Consider the following 18627-nt stretch of genomic DNA (forward strand, 5'->3'; position numbering starts at 1 on the left):
AGGGAGTGAAGTGATTTTGTCACTGTTTACCCTGGGAAGGCGATGGAGAGGGCTCACTACATTTTGAGTTGTCTGCCTAGATTTAAGTAACACGAGGCTGTGAGCTGCCTGCTGGGGAGCAAGGTTAAGCCTTGGGGGTGTTCTGGGTAATGACAGCTTGAAGATGGAGAGACAATTCTAGGAAGAGACCTGGGTCAACCTGTGAGTTTGCACAGTCGGGGGGAGGGAGCTGCTTGCATAAAAGATGGGGGAACCTTTGGGCTGCTTGTACCCACCAGCATGTTGAGGAGTGAGGTGGGATGCTCTGCAAAGTGGGCTGAGTCAAACCAGGGGAAAGATGCAGTGGCTGGGAGGGTGGCAGAGAGGTGACCAGATGTGCAGGGGCTGAAATGCCTTGGTTTCCTCTGGCCATCCCTCTTCCGTTCACCCTGTGGCATGACTGCCCCATGCCTTCTGCCCATCTGCTGGTACAGTTCCTGGCGTGCTGCTGACTCTTTAGCTCGTGTAGCTGTCTTGCTTTTTGACTTGCTTTGGGGAAGCACAAAGTGTGTCCTGTCATCTGTTGCTTCTTCAGGTGCCATCTGCCTGATGGGGAACTCTGCCTGGGAGTTGGTTCTCCCCCCACACCAGGTAGCCTTGTGCTGCTCCTGCCTTAGCAGCACATGTCAAAAAAAGTTCATTCCAATACTTGCAGCACTCTGGCAATTGCTAGTGCAGCTGATTTGCTTGAGGGAACACTTCTCTTTGTATCTCAACCATCCACTTCCAGTTCCAAATCTCCAGGTATAGTCCACCGTGCCCGGCTTGCTTTCTGCTTTAATGTCACTTTTCCCTGTCTTTTCTGATAGAACACTCTTGTTTTTCCTTTCAGGTTAATCAGCATTAAATACTGGGAAATCTCCTCAACATCCTGTGCAAGAAAAAAATAATACCTGCTTGATTGTGTAACTTTACTGCAGTGTCCCTGTCCCACTAGCTGGTATCTCACTCAACTAAATGATTCCCCCCGAGGTTTTCTGGTTTTGATAAACTGGAAATGCCATATGTTTTCTGGGTTTTGTTTTGTTTATCTTGGCCACCTACTGTCCCAGTTTCATGACAGCCATCCTCATATAACTTTGTTCCCTACTGTCAATAATTTATATTCCTTTATATTGGCTCCTCCAGGATTATTTTTTCATCTTCTGAAGGGTTATTGAGGTTAGAGAGAGATTTGAATAGGGACTGTGGTTTTGTAGTGTGTGTGTTTGATGTCTCTGATGCACAGCAGAAGCCCTTGCCAGCTGTTGCACCTACAATGATACCTGCAGTGTGTCCTGTATTGTCCCCAAGCCTCAGGCAGCATCTCTGTGCTGTCATTTGTGGGAGCTCTGCATGCTCTGTCACTTAAGATTTCCTAAATAACTTTTCATGACTTCTTTTTTTTTTTTTTTTTAATTTTTATTCTTTGTACTTTTGACTCTCAGGACTAGTTTCTTTATTTTGTGTGTTGGAAATCCCCCACTATAAAACTTAGTGTTGTGGTCTGCCTGTGCTTTCTGACCCTTGCCCTTTGCTCTGAAGGCACAGTAACTGGTGCTGCATAAAGGCTCCTCACATCTTTTGAAGCTGGTCCTCCTGAAGAGCCAAGGCAGGGTGTTTCCCTTGTCCCCCTGTGCTCCTGTTGGTTAATCATCTGAGACTCCTCTAGCAGCGTCGTTCTGGTAAGGATACTGAACCAGCTTTAGCTGCAGACACTGCTAATTCCTCAGAGTTAGCTGCTTCTTTGAATTCCTTTCAGGCTTAGTGTGATGGTTTTTATAAAAAGCTCTGGTTGTGGTCGGCACAGGGACCACTGATGGCCTTTGTGTCTCAGGATTTACTCATTTCCTCAAACAGGGTTCTGGAACAAAGTCCGTTTAGTAGAGAGAGGCAGAGGAAATGTACCTGTGCTGCTGGTCTGGGGGTGGGGGACGCTGGTAATGCTGAGGAGCCATGGTGGGTTGGAGGCAGCCCTGGGCATCGCTACCTCCCTCCCGCTGATCCCCCTCTCAGCAGGGAGATGGGACAGAGCAGTTCAAGTAGGGAGACTTGAGGGACTGCTGTTATCTTGGCTTCTTTCTTCTTCCTCCTTGTGCCCTCTCGCTGTCTCCTTGTTTCTGCCCCCAAAGTGGGGAGAGCTCCAGCCACCTTTCCAGAGGGCTGCTTCCTGAGCCGGTGTGTGGTGTGGAGGGAGGGATGGCAAGGCAGCAGCACAGATTCTGTGTTCCCTGGCCAAGCACAGGGCTGAGTTTTGTGTAGCTGTGCAGCGCTGACATTCACAGGAATGGCTGCTCGCTGTGATACTGCAAAGGTCAGGAGCAACGCCACTGGGCTTCCCTCACTTACCAAAAATGCTGTTGGCCAGAGGCAAGCAAAAACTGTCTTTGCTTAAGCCATAGCAGGATAGGCTCAGCTGCAGCTTTGGAACTTAGTAGTAACTCCTCCTGATTTCCTTTTTCTGTTTTTTCTTCTTGTTTCCCCAGTTACAGGAGAAGGCAGAAATAATTCAGTCTTCAGTAGAAGATGTTTTTGTCAGAAGTCAGATGGTAGTTTTGTTAGTTTTACTTGCTGTGGAATAAGCTGTAGTTGCTTGTGGCTACTGCAGAGCAGCCTCTGAGTTCAGGGAAGTGATGACGCTTCTCTGTTCTGAAATTGCAGGATTATAGTTTCACATTGGACTATTTAGATGAGGAATAGGCTTTTATTTGAAAGTATTTCTGAAAGTGCATAGCATTTCCAAGGCTTGAAGAGGGAACCCTAAAAATGGATGTCTTTCTTCCTGCTGCTTCAGTTAGCCCAGTAAAGACAATTAGTTTTTCCTTTAATCTGCCACCTTGGTGGGTTTTTCGTAATGTGTGTCATGGAGAAACCAAAGTGCTTGCAGACTTCCCTGCCTTGAAGAGTATTTGGCACACATCACAGTCTTGTTGGTTTTCTTGGAGTAAAAACCTTTCAGCCCCTATCAGCAAAGTGCCATATTAATTCAGAAAACACATGTCATAGAAAATTATGTTAAGAAGTACCAAACAATAGTATTAGATCCATGAAAGTTATTTGTGGGTTTTGAAGTATGTTCTCCAGACCCAAAATGTCAGGAGGTGTTTGATAAGACAAGTGTTCTTGCAAGATGTCCAGCTGCTGATTCCCAGAGCCCACACGCAGGATCTTCCTGCACTGTGTCTCTGCTGTGTGAAATAGGAACTGCCACAGTGTGTGTGCTGCCTCAGCTTGTTTTATTTGATATTGCATCCTTGGATGCTGGTTGTATAGGGAAATGCAGTTTTGGTTTGGGGTCTGTATGTGTGGTGTGGTTTGGTTTTTTCCCCACATATTCTCTCATGTGTCAGACATAATGGCACCATGGCATCAAACTGCCATGGCATAAAAGACAGAGGGAACTGCAATGTCTCCAAGGCCTGCTTTGTGCTGGAGAAATTGGCTGTGATTAACACTGGTCCTCTTGGCTGAGCTGGGCCACATTCCTCTTCTAACCACAGCTCCCTCTGTTCTCTTTGGCATGTCTGTGCATCTCCTTTCCCTTCCCCCTCCATGATCCCTTTCTGGATCAGCTCTGGTCACCTTGGCTGTGGCAGGGTGCTCATGGTGAGGGGCTTTGGTGTGACCGTGCACCGTGGCGGTGACAGCGCGATTCCAACCAGTGCCGGTGTGTGGCAGGCGGTGGCGGCCTGAGAACCAGGCTGGCCTACCATTAAAACCCAGTGCTGCGTGCTTGGCTCTTACCAGGGAGGTTTCTTCCAGCCCTTTGCTCAAGCTTTCCTTTGGAGCAGCCTTCCCAGCCACAAATCAGTAGGCAGCGCATTTCTGTGGGATGCGGACGTGCAAACAAGCGACGTCTGCTCCGACTCTGCTGCCTGCAGTAGGGACGCTGTCGCAAGGGCTTGCAGGGTACGTCAGGGAGAGCTTTTCCTAATTATCCCAGCCTCCATCTAACTGCTCTGGGGACTGCAGGGTTGATATCTGGGAGATGTCAAAGCCCAATGGAGCAGTAATGGGAAAGTGTAATAATGGGATGGACCTGCAGTTTTGCTAGTGGCAAGTCAGTGTAGCTTGTGGGGTGTGTGCCCAGTTTGGACTGGGCTGGGCTGGAGGGTGCAGAGAAGCAATGTTATGTGGGTACAAGTGAAGCTGTGCAGGGCCTGCCTCTGAAAGGCGTGCAGAAAGCTGGGATTGTTTTTTCAGCTTGCTGATGGATCCACTGGCAGACACGTGACTGCATACGTGGTGGTCTGCTGCTCCACCAGGTCAGTGGGTTTGCTTTTCTGTCTGCATGGTGAGGAAGAAAAGTCTTGAGAGCTGGGGAAGCAGGGCAGAAGAGCATGGGCCTGAACAGATTGAGTCACAGTGAATGGATACCTGTGTGGTATCAAATTAGATACTCTAAATGTTGTGTTTTGTATTCAGAACAAGTTGGGACTTTGCTGTTCTGAATCCTTAGGTTTATTTCTGTTGCCATGATCTCTTAATTTTTGGGTTTTATGGTTCCTGCTTTCAGAAGATGATGGCAACTTTATGATCTTTCCACTTGTCCTTGGGCCACCTGTAAGCTGCCTGGACCTAATCAGCTCATGGCTTTGTAAATAGCAATAATAACAACAGCAGCAACAATCTGCTGTCTCTGTTGCTATCTGAAGTGCTGTATACATGTTTCTACAGTAACACAGATCAAAGAGATAGAGACAAACAACCTGTCCCCAGATTTGTTGTATTTTAGATCCACATTACAGCAAACTAATGGGCTTAGTCACCTGCTTGATGGATGTCTTTTTCTTTTCAAAGGATGGATTTGCTCTTAAGTAAAGCTGTGCAAAAACTGGGAAGTGCCACATCAGAGCTTTTGAATTTGGACCACTTCCAGTCCTGACATTCAGAAACTCATCCCTATGGGTGGCAAAGACAAAGAGGTAAGCTTTTTCAAGTGTCCTAGAAGAAGAGTGCGAGGATGCATCATAGCTGAGTACTTGAGGCTGATGTTGAACATGCCAGATTTGTCAAGCCCCAGGGTGCAGGGTTGGCTTGGCTGACACCACACAATGTGTACAGTCCCCTGGTTTACTAGAATTGTCTCCTTATATAAAACACCCTACCTTGCCTGGGTCATGAGTGAGGAGGAAAGCAGAATGCCCTGTGTCAAGAGCACTTATTTTGAAAAGCTCTTGAACTTGCAGTAAATCAGAAAGTCTGGGAAAACTTATCCAGCCTTTTCATTAGCAGGACACCAGCTTTTTAGGGTACGTTGCTTTGACTGCAAGCATTGTTCTGACTTGCAGTAGGGAGGTAGTAACTTGTTTGGGTGTTGGGGTTTTTTGCGTTTTTTTTTGAAGGGGAAAAGAGGGAAAGCAAATCATGGTGTGATAAGTCAGCAGAACTAATTATGCATGTATGTTTTATTACACCCCTGGCTTGGTTTATTCCTAATCCTGGGTCTGCACGTCCTCCTTGATGTGAAGGCCATGTACGCCTAGGACTTGTTGACCCATTGAAAGTGAACCTTAAAGTTAGAATCAGGAAGCACTTCTAGGGCCAATATTACTGTAAGTAATGCTGTGCTGCAGGCCAGGCACTTACCTCTTGGAAATGGGTCACTGAAGCTAAACAAATTCTCCCTATCTGAGGCTCTGACCTATATGTAGATTTCAAGCCAAGTGAACAAATTGTCAAGGTGCTATTTTTGCATTTACTTTGAGTTTGAAATGATGACAGTCTCAGTTCTTAGTCAGTCAGATTTCTAGTAGCAGTGGATTTTTCTTAAAGGACTTGGGTGAATGACTGAAGGTTGAAAACCGGGACAAACCAGTTTGGGGTTTTCTTCTGTCAAACAGAATCTACAGCCCTAAACAAATTATATATTTGTTGTTATTTTTAAAACTAGCCTGGAATTGAAAGACAGCTGCCTGCATCTGTTTTTGTGCTTGAATTAAATTTCCAATCTCTACCCGTGAAATTGGCAAAATTTCCATTTGGATCCAAGAGAAATTGCTCTTTAGGAAGGTTCTTTATCACTTCTTTTGAAGCTATAGCCACAGCCCTGGAGGCACCTGGTGGATGACCTTTGTTTTCTATAGGAGCTGATGTCAGAGGGCCCTATAGCTTCCTCACCCAGCAGAGAGAAGAAGGAGAGGACAGAGATGCTGCAACTACTTGTGGTGCCTTCTGTGCTGAGTTTTCAGTGGTGATAGATGGCCCTTGTTGCTGTAGTGGTGACTGTGTTTGCTTGCATCCTGCTCACTAAATCACCTTCACCTAAGATTTATTCTGACTTGCTGAATGGTCTGAGCAGCTTTCAACTGCTGCCTTTTTTTTTTTTTAATGGAAAAGAAAAAACTCAACTTGATTAACTCCTTCCCACCCCTCCCACCTTTCTCTAAGCACGGAATTTCCCTCCTACTATGAAACTAAGTAGAGGGCAGGATGAACAGCACTCAGAACAGTACCAGGGACGTTAGCAGCTTGTGGACTGCAAATGACAGGGCTATAAGCTGGATAAGCTTCCCAGGCTTGCTCTTGGAAAGGATGCTTATGGCTCCATATATGAAACGTGCCTGGCAGCTACATTATTGGTATTACTGTTAAGTATTGAGAGAGATGTTAGACTAGAAAAGATGTCTGTAGTGAGGCACTGCCAGGCGCCTGCCTGCTCTCCCGAACTACTGTGCCCCTTGAAAGATGTTTGTCCTCTCCCAGGGCACACAGTGTGGCCACCAGCATGGCCACCCAGCTGGCACCAGCACCAAAAGGAATGTGAGGCTTTTGAGTAGCTAGCAAAGGGTGTGAGACAGGGGAACCTTGCAAGGAGCTAAGCTTAACTTGAAGCTCTCCCTGCAGAGCAAGCCCAGCACAGGTCCCTGCACATTCCCTGGGGGGCTGCCTGCCTGAAATGAGCCCTGAGCCCCAATGCTCTGGCAAGTCTGTGTTGGGGGGGGCTGCTGGAGATGAAGTGTGTCTCTTCCTCTGCTGCAGGCTGTGCCAGCACTCTGTTCTGCTCCAAGCATGGCTGTGCTGTGGGTGAGTATGACTGGGTTAATGGAGTATGTCAAGGGAGCGAGGGCAGCGTTTGGCAGCGAGCTACTGACTTGTCAGGCTTGGGGAAGTGGTATGTTACAGCTCAGCTTCTCGCACAGAATGAGCTTCTGGCTTAGGGCTGTGGTTTTTTATTTGTGCCTATACAGACACACATATTTAGAATATGTACTTTTTTAATATAATTGAAGTGACTTGGATGGCTGTTGGCAACACTGGGTTCAGAAATTTGCATTTCTGAAAACGGCCTGACAATAACGAGGTGCAGGAGATGAGCAGGGTCGTGACAGTACATTAGAGGATGGTGACTGGGAGAGGGCAGCATTGTCAGCAGGCAGGGGGAGTTTTTCTGGAAGAAACAGAAGTTAAGACTCTGGAAGGGCATCAGCAGTGCCTGGTACCAGTGTTAAGCGAACTCATTCAAGGTAGTCTCAGCCTTGAAGTCGATGTAACATTTCTTGAAGAGGTCTTGATGTGAGACCTTTGCTTTCTCCTGACATAGTGCAACAGGCATGTCTTGGGACAAGGGAGTGGTTCCTGGGATTTCTGCTTTTGCTAAGTCTCATTCCCAATCTTTTTGTTGGAGAAAGGGCTGGAGAAGTGTGAGGAAACCTTTCTACCTTTCACTGAATGACAAAGTAAATGATACTTTCCTCCTTTTGGAAATCTTTCCCTTTTGATTTGTGGTGTCATTTCCAATCTCAAGGCCACTCTGAAGAGTCCTGAACGTTTAGCAGGGGGAAATCTTGAAATGTTGAGATCTTCTGGGTTCAAACTAGCCTGCTGGAGGGTGTGCAGGAACCCCTGGCTGTGAATCACAGAAACCCAGGGGATGCAGAGCTCTGTAAAGTGCCACCTTGTGCTGGTGGAGACCCAGCTGGAGCCCTTTCTGCACATATATCCTCGGTTCTCCCTGCAGCTGGGGGTTGGTGACATGCAATAGCTCCTTAGTACCCTCTTTGGTACTCTTGCTGTCTTTTTCCCTTTGGAAGTGTCTTGCCCAGGATGAAGAAGGTATTGAGTTTGCCTCACTCTCCTTCTGTCCCACAGGCTGGATGCAAAGGAGGAAGCATGGTAAAGGCAGCATCTTTCCAGGATTCATGGGCTCTTTGAGAGATGATCAGAGGGAGGCCAGATGACCTGCACAACACACACACCACAGTTTCTCATCTGCAAAGGCAGCATCGGAGCGTTCTCCCCAGCCCCGCGCCACCCGGCTTGCCCGATCGTTTCCGGATGTTTCGCAGCTGCGAGTGGGAAGTCCTGGAACGATCCCTCAACATCCTCCAGGCCAGTGACTTCTACTGGGGCCCCTTGTCTGTGGGGGAGGCTCACGCCAAGCTCCAGCGAGAGCCTGTAGGCACCTACTTGGTGCGGGACAGCTCGCAGGGGAACTGCTTGTTCAGCCTGAGCGTGCGGATGCCCACGGGGCCCGTCAGCCTTCGGATCTCTTTCCAGGAGGGCTATTTCCGCCTCAAGAACTGGTTTTCAGACTGTGTGGTCCGCCTGCTGGAGCTGGTGGTGGCGGGGACCCGGAACAATCCCTTGCACTTTGATGAGATGGGGGGAACTCCCCTGGTCTTCTCTGAGCCCTTGTGCCGGAGCCGCCGGGCAGTGCCCACGCTGCGGGAATTGTGCTGCCGGAGCCTCCCTGCTGGTGCCACGACGGAGGACAGAGCAGGGCTGGGGGGCTCCTTGGGAATGTGTCTGAGGGAAGAGGTGTTCTCACCCCTGGACAGAAGGGGAGGGTCAGAGGGGAGCATTGGCCCCAGCCCCTCTCTGTCCTGGGCTAGGAGATGATGCCATGCCTATGGGAGATGAAATGAGATGCCTCTTTTGTGGCTGTGCTGGTGGGATGTGTGCCGCACCAGTGATGCTGGACTGGCTGCTGGGAGAGGAAGGGGGAGGGCAGAGGGAGCAGAGCTTGAACCCAGTGGCTGTGACAGATGTGTCCTCATACATACACAGTAAGTGTAACTTTCCCAGACGTGCCTGGGATAAAGCCAGACCTAAAGAGCAGACATTGCCACTGCCACCAGATCCTGCCATTTGTTCCATTTATAACTTAAAAGCTCCAGAAAAAGGTGAGTTGCCTGTCCTCCCAGGTCAGCCCTGTGTTCTTTTCTACCCCAAAGTGCTTGAGCTCATTTCTGCCTCAAGTCTGCCCTGGAGGAGTGCAGCTGAGTCCAGTCCCACAGCAGTGCAGCTTGGACATCGATGGACATGACCCTTGTGCTGACCCACGAAGCTGTGGTGGAGCAAGAGCACGTTTCACTCCTTGCAGCACGAATGTGATGCCTGTTACTTCAGAGGCCCGTGTTTGCACCGGGTGGAACCACTGCAGCCATGTACGATGCATGCAGCTTCACTGGCTTTTGCATTGCTTTATTCGATTGGATTTTTGAGAGCCAAGATGGGTTATGCTGTACTCAAGGGCATGGCATTCCTGAAGAGATAACCCTGGTCTGGAGAGTTGTGTCTGACCTGGGAGGGTGTGAAGAGATGGGATCCTGCACCCTTCCTTAAGCTCATGTGGTAGTGTGCTGCTGCCATCTGTCGAGCATCAGAAGATGTTTTGGTTTTGCCTCTGAAAGGCAAGGAATTTTTTATATAAAACTTCTAAAATTTTAATAAAATTTTTATATTGATTTTTAAAAGTCAATGAATACATGGCTATAACTTCATTCCCTTGTAATGTTGAAACCCCAGTTAGTTTAGCACCCAGGCTTGGCAATCAAACTGAAACTGAATAAGTGACTTTCTCATAAAGAACAAAAGCAGAGCATAAATGAGTGGTCCTAGTTGGGAACATTAAACTTAAATTCATCTTGTAGTGTAATATAGTGAAGAATTTTCTAAACAGAGAATACTTCTGAAAATGTCAGCCCTACGTTTGTAGAAAGTTTTTTTAATACCTTAAAATTTGTACTGAGTGTTTGAAAAAAGAGTAATTCAAGATCTTAGAACTGGGCACAGCATCAGAGAACTTAACTGGTGAGTAAGAGTATAAATGGGAGGAACACAGTTGGCTTAAACAGGGTCATGGTTCATTTCAGGGATAGTCGGTGTGATGTCTTCAAAATAAGTGACTGAAAAGAGCTACATGAAAGAAGAAATTCAGATACTCTGAATTTCTGAGCCAAACCATTTTAAAGGCTGCTAAACATCCGTAGCTGGGCAGGCAGCCTGCTTTGCTCATGCTGACTTTTCTCTTCAGACCTGTGGAAGAAAAAAGCTGAAGAGGGGAAGAGAGTACAGCGACTTTCTCTATTGTCTTCAGCTGTTTTATCTGAGGAACTAAAGTGTGTGGTTGGCACAGAGAGAGATACAGGTTGTGATTCATCACAGGAGCCTAACTTAGACACTCTGAATTATTCTCTGGAGGGCTTTGTTGCTCTGCTGGCAGTGAGGTGCCTGGCTGCCTGTCTCAGGGCATTGGCTTATCAACCAAGGTGGTTAGGTAAGTGTCAGGGAAGTGGTGATCTTGTCCTTGCTGTGTGCTCCTTCCAGCTGCAGGGAGGCCAGAGGCAGCTCGGTGGCCCTGCAGCTACTGCATCTCAGCCCAGTGCAAAAGCAGGAGTTGGGATTGTTCATTTCTGCAGGGCGTGTGCCCTGGGGTGGCTGACGTGTGGGCACAGTGTTGCTTGCTGCCAGCATCTCAGGTGGCTCTGGGCACCTCTGGGACCATTCCCGGGCTCTCGGGTGAAGCCCCTGCCTCAGCAGGGTCAGCCACAGAGCTGCCCTCCCTCTCTGCCATGGAAGAGTGGGACTGGATTTGCTGGCTCAGGCATCATGTCCGCCCCTCGATCCTTTGCTTTCTTGAAGGTGTCTGCTGAGGTGCCTTGGCTCCCTTCCTGCCTTCCCTTCAGAAAGCAGGGGGGTGGAGGAGCAGTATAATTTCTTCCATGTTTAGAACTGAGCACAGGAATGCTTCTGTTTTCTGGCCACGGTTATACCTCACTGAGGGAAGAGCTTTCTGACAGTATTGCTCTGACCTGGCTGTGAACTGTTCTCATTTGGCCGCAAATGAGCATCTTGGGTTGTGTAGCTGGGGGCAGCAGAGGAGCCCTATTTGCAGCCTGGATTGCACTTTAGGAAAATCACACCATGGGAGAAAGAAATAGTTTGGATTTTAATAAAGTCTACTTTATTTTGTTCTTCTTTTTTTTTTTTTTGTTTGTTTAATTGCGCAGCAAGCAGTTGTCTCAGTCTTACAAGTAAGTCAATTCCATGCAGTGCTGCAGCGAATTGATTTGAGATCTGTGGATGAAAAGCAGTGAATTACTGCCAAGCATTGTTATATTGTGGAAGTTGAAAGCACATCATGTGTGAGTATCCTCATTATTCCCAAGGAGAGGTCACTCTGCAGATCAGGATTGGTGCAAGAAAGGAAATCAATGTAGAAAGAACAGGAAAGTGAAGAGTGCATTGGCTGAGGCAAACATTAGAATCCTTCGTTCTCTGCCTGGATGTTGGAAATGAAACCTTTTTCTTTCAGCTCTTGAGAAAAAAGATATACAAAGGAAAAGGGTAAGAATTTACTTCCATGGGGTGACACTATCCTGCTGCTTTCATTAGAGAGGGAGACGTTCACTTTAATGACCCTGCCTCTGAATGGGTCCCTCTGTCACGTAGGAGTAGCTCCTGGTGGTCTGTATCCAAATGTTTCTTTTGGTGGCTCCTAAGGGGACTTAAAAAGAAATTGCAAACTTCCTCACAACCTCTTGAGCACCATTTGGGGAATAGAAGAAAATTGTTTGCATTTTTATATGTTATGTTATACATTTCTCCAGCTGACTCATTTCACTTTGTTGAGGAAACTTACACAGGCTTTGCAGATGGTTTTTTTCAAGTGTTCTTCCTAACAGCAGAAGTTGAAAAGTTTAGTGCTTGTGAGAGGGGCTTCTTCTACCATGCTGTGAAGGGTCTGGATCTCAGTCCCCACATGCTGCAGGCATCCAGCAGGAAACTGCTCTTTGTCTGCTCCCAACCAGCTGTCTGTTGGTAATGCTCTGGGGCCCCAAGGGTTAATTTCCCGAAATTCTTCACTGGAACTTGCTAATAACTTCCATATGTAGCCATGTGTGTGCTCAGGAGGGGCCCCACAGCCATCAGCTCTTGTAATAATACTTGATTACCTCTGACATGAAGGTCTGTATGTCATTAGGGATCAGGATTCACCAAAAGACACAAGTTTGTGCAAAAACACTTTAAAAATGTGTTAACATCTGCTCATCTTCATTGATAGGGAAATGAACTCTTAGGTAGTCAAGCTTCAGATAAAGCCTGTGTACACACAGGATCTCCGTTTTGACCCTTACCCTGATGTCCCTCTGAAAACCTGTATTTGTGTTATTGGTCTTTAAGTGTGCAAAACCCCTTAACTGACAATGCACCTCGGTTAGGGGAATGTGGTGGCTTTGCCTGACTGAGCTCATTTTGCCCCAGTTCCTTAGATGTTTGGCATCTGTACAGTTAAAACTGCACGCACTGGAGCTTTCTGCCTGCCCTGTGCCATTCCCTGGTGCAAAGGCTGGGCTACTGAGGGCAGCCTTCAGAGAGAAAGCAGGTGTCGGAGGGAGAGGGAGATGTGGCAGAGTCACTCTGAAACTCCTGATGCCTCCCTGCAGAGCTGCCTGGGTCTTGGCAGGCTCCTGCTGCCTTCTGATCTCAGCTGGGGCTGGCGGAGCTGAGGTTTTGATTCAGGCAAAGCAAAGTACTTCCAAACGCTTCCTGTGCAAAGGTTGGCTCGATAGTAGGACTCTTCAGCCAGAAAAGAGATGGCTGAGGTCTGTGGCAGAGATCTGTAAGGCCTAAATGCCATGGAGTAGGTGACCATGTGTTTTCTTAAAAATCCAGGGAGGCATCTGATGAAATATACTTCAAGATTCAAATACTTCAAGACTCAAAAGGAGACGTTTCTTCATGTGACATGTAGTAGCTTAAGCTGTGGAAATCTCTGCCACAGGCCACCAGCAAGGCTAACCTCTGTGTGGGTACAGAAAGGGATTTAAGGTGATTGATGGAGCACCTCTGGAGGAGGAGAAGCAGAGTCGGGAGAGGCAGGACCCAGGTGGAGCTTTTGAGTTCTGTGCCTTGTAGAGCAGACCTCTGCTATGGCAGGAGTGTGGGAACAAGCCAGCCTAGGCTCAGCCTGAGGCTCAGCAGCACAGGGGCAGCCCAAGCCAGCTGAGCCAGTGGCTGGCTGAGGGACAGCTGTGCTGAGCTCCCAGAACTATGCTGGGCCTCTCGAGACAGAGGGGTCTGCACCTGGCAGACCTGTACAGCCATCCTGCAGTGCAGTTGCGTGCCCCAGCAGTTCGATGGCAGCCCCAAAGGGAGCAGCCCTCGGGCACTTCTTCCCAGCTTTCACAAGCAGAAAAATTGGGACACCCATCTGATGCCTGGAGGCAAGCATCAGCACAGGCTGAGGATAAAAACATCACCATCATTCAGAATGAGTGAAGGAGCCTGAATTGTCAGCTGAGGGCACTGGGGGAGGCCAGCATCAGCCCGAGGTGATGGCTGGTGAGGGCAGAGCTGGGGGCTCCCAGCCTGACTAACTGCATGTCAGAAAGGAGCTGCAGAGCTTTGAGAAGTAAAGCACTAGGCAGGCTGCTAGGTTCATCCATCCCAGAGCAAATGACTTGCATACACTTTTAAATATTTTTGGCTCCTGAGCTACCTGCTTTCCCAAGACACCACCCTTGCCATCAGAGCTCTTGATCTCTGAGCTGGTCCCAGATGCCACAGAAATCAATGACCAGATTATTGTTCCTCTCTGAAGATTTTGGGTTAGGCCTCCCTGTTTTGTCAGGCTGATATGAGTAAAATGTGGGTTTTCCGTACTAAATGTAATCAAAACAAACCCTGCTCCCACTGGCTTGTGCAACAAATCATGCTGGGGGAATTGCTGGCGTTCGGCATGATTAGCCCAAGTGCAGATGCCTTCCAGCTTGTAAACAATAGCCTAAAGGATTGGAGAGGATCACAAACAAAGCACTTACAGAGAAGACAGCATTTTCAAAAGGGACTTGAGAGCTTATGTCCATTGGGGGTTTGTCTTTTAAAAATAAACTAGAAGTAAACAAATCAACAGAGACTGCTCTGAAGAATCTAGGAGAATGAAAGTGAGGAGACTGGATGTAATACACCAAAAATTAAGTAGGGGAAAACTAGACAGGGCTAATGGGTCCTCTTAAACTTTTCAACAAGATGTCCTACAGCCTTAGGGATGGGCAGACATTAGACACCTCATTTGTCCTTGTGAATGAAGCCAGGTGGGATATGTAAGGGATGCAGGAGAAAACCCTTCTTCAGTTCAGGATAAAAAAACCCCTAAAAAGCGGTGAGAGGAACAAAAGGATCAGGCAACTTGTGCTTGTTTTATGGTGATTCAGTCTGAAAGGGACATTCCCTCCTCAAACTGCAAACTAGTGACAAATTGCTCTGATTTTCAGACTGAAAAGTGTCCAAGTCTTGTAAACCATACTTTTTGTATTGTGCTTTTAATTATTTTTTTAAATCTCATTTTTATATAGGGTTTTTAAGTACGGGCTGAATTATTTTCAATTATGTCTCATTTCTCCTGGCCCTGGCAGAGTGAAGCAGCAAGTGCCCAGCTTCACACTCAAGAGCTCCTGCAAGGGGACAACAAGGTTTGTGACACTGATGGTCACTCATTTAATGACATGGTGAATGGCAGTTGCAGCCAGAGCGCAGCAGCGTCTCTGTAACTGAGACGGCGTTGCAAGCAATGCTAAGTCCAGAAAGATGTGAGCACCCTCACGCTTCCCCTGCTTCTGTGTCTGCTGGAAACACACAGTTCATCCCTTTGTTTGAAAGGTTCAGGTAGCAGCTATTCTGATCACAGAGCATGAGGTGTTTGCCAGGTCCTTGCTGCCAGACTTTCAGTGCATCTTGAGTTGTTTTGGAATCCATGGAATCTCAAGCCTAGAATAATACAGGTGCAAATCCAGGTGTTCCTGGTAGTATCCAGCCTCCATGTTCTAAGTGCTTCAGTACTACAGTTGTACCTTCTGCAGTACTGAGTTAGGAAGGAGTGATGGTTCCTTTTATCCTTGGTCTTCTGTAAGGAGCTCTCCTAGGCATTGGGATGGGAGAATGGGGTGCAGATCTCTTCCGTGGCTCTTCCAGACTGCAGGGAATCATCCAGATAGGAAGGCAGTCTAATGTACGTGCTGAGATACCTAAAATAAGCCATGCAAACAAATCAGTCGTATGTTATCCAGATGGGACTGTTCAAATCCAATAATAGCAGTAAAGTGCTCCTGAACTCTGCAGAGAGAAAGATTATAGAAGGATCAGGTATAATTATAGTGCCTTATTATTACCGTTCTCATCATTCTTTCTAACAAAGCTTTTCAATAGGATGGAAAAACTTATTGCAGGAGATCCTAATGTGTTTGCTAGCACAAACACATTAGGAAGGATTTTTTCATTCTTCCAAGGCTGTTCAAGTCAGCCCCTGTAAGTGGCATTACTAAATATCATAATCATCTATACTATCTTTCAGATGAAGCCTTCTTCAGCATCTCTTTATGGCCTTGACTGCAGCAAACACTTCTACAGAAACTCCTCACTGTTGCTACCTCTAATGAGAGCACCAGCAAAAAAATACACCTGTGCTGCTCTGATCCTTGCCTTCATACAAGCCCTTCCAAGCAGGGTTAAGTAATACCCTTGAAATTAAATGTTAGTGTCTGCAAGTGGCTTGTCTGTGTACTGCTCCATGTATTCCACCTGGAATATAGGTGGAATCATTCAGCAAAGATTCTCTACTTTGGAGAAAGTCATAGAGCTGGAGGTATAGATCTGCAAGGTGTTCTCCCGTGCTTCAGTCCCATCTCCTCTGAACGCTAGTGGTGCTTGTTAGAAAAGCCCAGGGTTATCAGAATCAGACCACAGGCAAAATGGGTGAAGGAAACACACTTGCCTTGCCTGCAGGTTGGTCCTGTGGGCTGGCACCACTCAAGAGAAGGAAAAAAACCCTGGCATTTATTCAGCAGTATCCTTTCCCAGATCACTGCAGATCCCTGGAAATACTGCTGTAAGAGGAGCCTGACAGTGCAAGTGAGCCAGCTCACCTTGGAGGCACAGCCACACAGTAGCTCTGAAACCCAGTGTGGACTTCCCAGGCAGGGGATTTTTCACAGGAGGGAAGTCCCAGGCAGCACTTCCACTTCTGCAGCTCCCCCAGCTTAGGGAGCAACTTGCTATGGGGAAAAGCTGTTGGTGAGCACGCGGATGGTAAAAACTCTACCAACACATGTTGTTCTTAATCTGCAGCACACCCTGCACTGCCATCCTCATGGCCCTGATTCAGTGAATCCCTTGCACCTCTCTCAGCTTGGGGACGTGCCTGTACCTGTGCCTGTGTCAAGTGTTGCAGGACAGCATCTCTCCCAGGCTTCACGGCTCCATGTCCTGCTCACCTGCAAGTCCTGGGCAAACAGGGAGGAGAGGCGATGTGGTCTGAACAGATGCAGCAGGTTTGGAGGGGATGCCTTAGGTTTATTTCTTGGGCTGGGGGGAAGGGGTGATTTGCTGAAATGGGTCTTTCTCTTCTCGTCTCCCCTGAGCACCTTGGCAGAGCCTTGCTCTCAACTCAATGAAAGTAGGGCAGAGCCTAACCACATTTCAAGCTGTCTGTGTTTTTTGGATTCTGGGTAATTGTGATCTTTATCTGTTCCTAGAAAAGATTTAAACAACTTATAAACCACAAGTGGGCAGAGATAATAAAGGAAGCAGTACTGGGGTGGGGAAGGATTTCCCCAGAGTGTACAGAGTGAGGAGAGAGTGGTCTGCAGGAGAAACCATGGGTCCAGCTGTGATGGAGGGTCTCAGCATGGCTACTTGGGCTGTAGGGGGACACAGAGGAGGTGCCTTAGGGAAACCTCAGCAGTATTAGTAGCTAGGTATAAAATGTGGGTACATGTACATACATGCATATATATATATATAAAGAGCAAGTGGAGATAGAATAATTAGTCACAGAAGATGTCGGAGCCCTGCTATGGTATCTATATAGTTTCAACTCCATGCACTTGCTCCCACTGAGGTTTGTGTCTCCATGCAGACAGGATATGCTTCCTCTTATACTCAGGGTTTTTTGCATTTCTCATCCCTGTGGGATCCACATCTGTCATCATGCAGTTCTCCAGGGAAAGGAGACCTCCTTCCATTGGAGAGGTTAGAGTGGGTTCAGGCTCAGTGCCTTTACCTCCAGGCCCACAGGGAGGTTCACAAAACCCCTCCCAAGTCTCCCCATGGCCTGCAGCAGCCTTGGATGCTCCCAGTGCACTCAGCAGTGGTCTGTAAGGGTTTGAAAAACAAAACCCAATGATGTTTCTCTTGCATTAGGTCAAAACTACAAATCCTTGTCCTGTAGTTCAGTCAGCCAGGAATGTAGCCAGCAGGTGGGAAATTCAGGGGTAGGGAGGAAAACAGAATGAAACACATTTCTGTATTGGCAAAAATCCTAGCAGAGATGGGGTTCTTCCAGCACATGTTTTTGCCAGGATCCTTTATTTCGTTTTCATAGCCAGAATAGGGCCTGGTGGCAAAATTATGTTTTTCCACCCTAGGAGAGTGTGCTATTACAGCTGTATCAGCCTGCATATTCTCCACAGTCCACAATCAAAGCAAAGTTGAGGAATTAATAGAAAGAAAAAACAATATATTCACTTGCCAATGAGATACTTAGCTACTTAATCCTTTCCCAGCTGTCCTCCTGGGAGCTGGCAGAAGCCTGGAGTGCACGAGGAAAGCTGTGCCAATCTAAAGCAGGGTGTGAGTGCACTCAAGTGTCAGCTGTGGGGGTCCATGCTGGTTCCCAAGGTCACTGCAGCTGTGCTGCCTGCTCTACTTCCCAATGTCCTGAGCTGAAAAGCTCCTGCAGGCTGAAGAAAGGGTCCTAAAAAGAAACCAAGAAGAGGGAAGACATTAAAAGGAAAAAGAAATAAAAAAACAAAAGCCAGAAAAAAAGGGAGAAAGAGCAGCAAGGGAACGAGGTGGTTTGGGTGAAAGAGAGTGCAGGGATTTCTTGAACAAGCTCAGGGGGAAGGAGCTTAGATTCGGAGTCCGCTGTGGGGCAGGCTTGGGTACCTGGGGGCAGTCAGAAATTGTTGCCAGGCTGCAGGGAGCTGGGGTTAGCACAGCTGGCTGGCTTGAAGCAGGGCTGAGGCCCAAGGAGTTTTCCTGTACAGACAGGACCAGAAGGGCCATCTGGCGAGGCCATTGCTGGCAGGAACCAGTCCTGCGGCTCTCTTGCAACTGCTGCCATCTTGTCCAACACGATCCTCCCTGTGTGTGCCCTGCACAGCATCCAGCACCTGCCAAACTTGCCTGCCTGCCCCTCTTCACCCCCAGCAGGGGGGATGCACAGCCCTTCACTCAGTTTCAGAGCCTGATGCGCACACCTCAAGGCATGCAGCTGGCGAGCAGGGGCTCCTGTTGGACAGCACTGCTGGCAGCCTGCTCCTGCCCAGCATCCCACCCTCGGCATTTTTGCTGCTAATGAGAAAGTTTGGGCTAGCCTGGTCGGGG

General features: G+C 47.8%; 1 protein-coding gene across 1 annotated transcript; it reads left to right on the forward strand.

Moving 5' to 3' along the window:
- Positions 1-4871: 4871 nt before the first annotated feature.
- On the forward strand, positions 4872-9317 carry LOC121342402 (suppressor of cytokine signaling 1-like). Its single transcript, XM_041416806.1, has 2 exons — positions 4872-4943; positions 8110-9317. Exon 2 carries the CDS (start codon positions 8176-8178, stop codon positions 8857-8859), a length of 684 nt encoding a protein of 227 aa, XP_041272740.1. The 5' UTR covers positions 4872-4943; positions 8110-8175; the 3' UTR covers positions 8860-9317.
- The last annotated feature ends 9310 nt before the right edge of the window (positions 9318-18627 follow it).

The sequence above is a fragment of the Onychostruthus taczanowskii genome, unplaced genomic scaffold, assembly GCF_017590055.1.
Source record: "Onychostruthus taczanowskii isolate IOZ18803 unplaced genomic scaffold, ASM1759005v1 scaffold53, whole genome shotgun sequence".
Classification (NCBI taxonomy): Eukaryota; Metazoa; Chordata; class Aves; order Passeriformes; family Passeridae; genus Onychostruthus; species Onychostruthus taczanowskii.

Bases quoted from the DNA above. Each gene is read 5' to 3' on its own strand.
- LOC121342402 (XM_041416806.1), top strand. From the start codon at position 8,176: ATGATCAGAGGGAGGCCAGATGACCTGCACAACACACACACCACAGTT.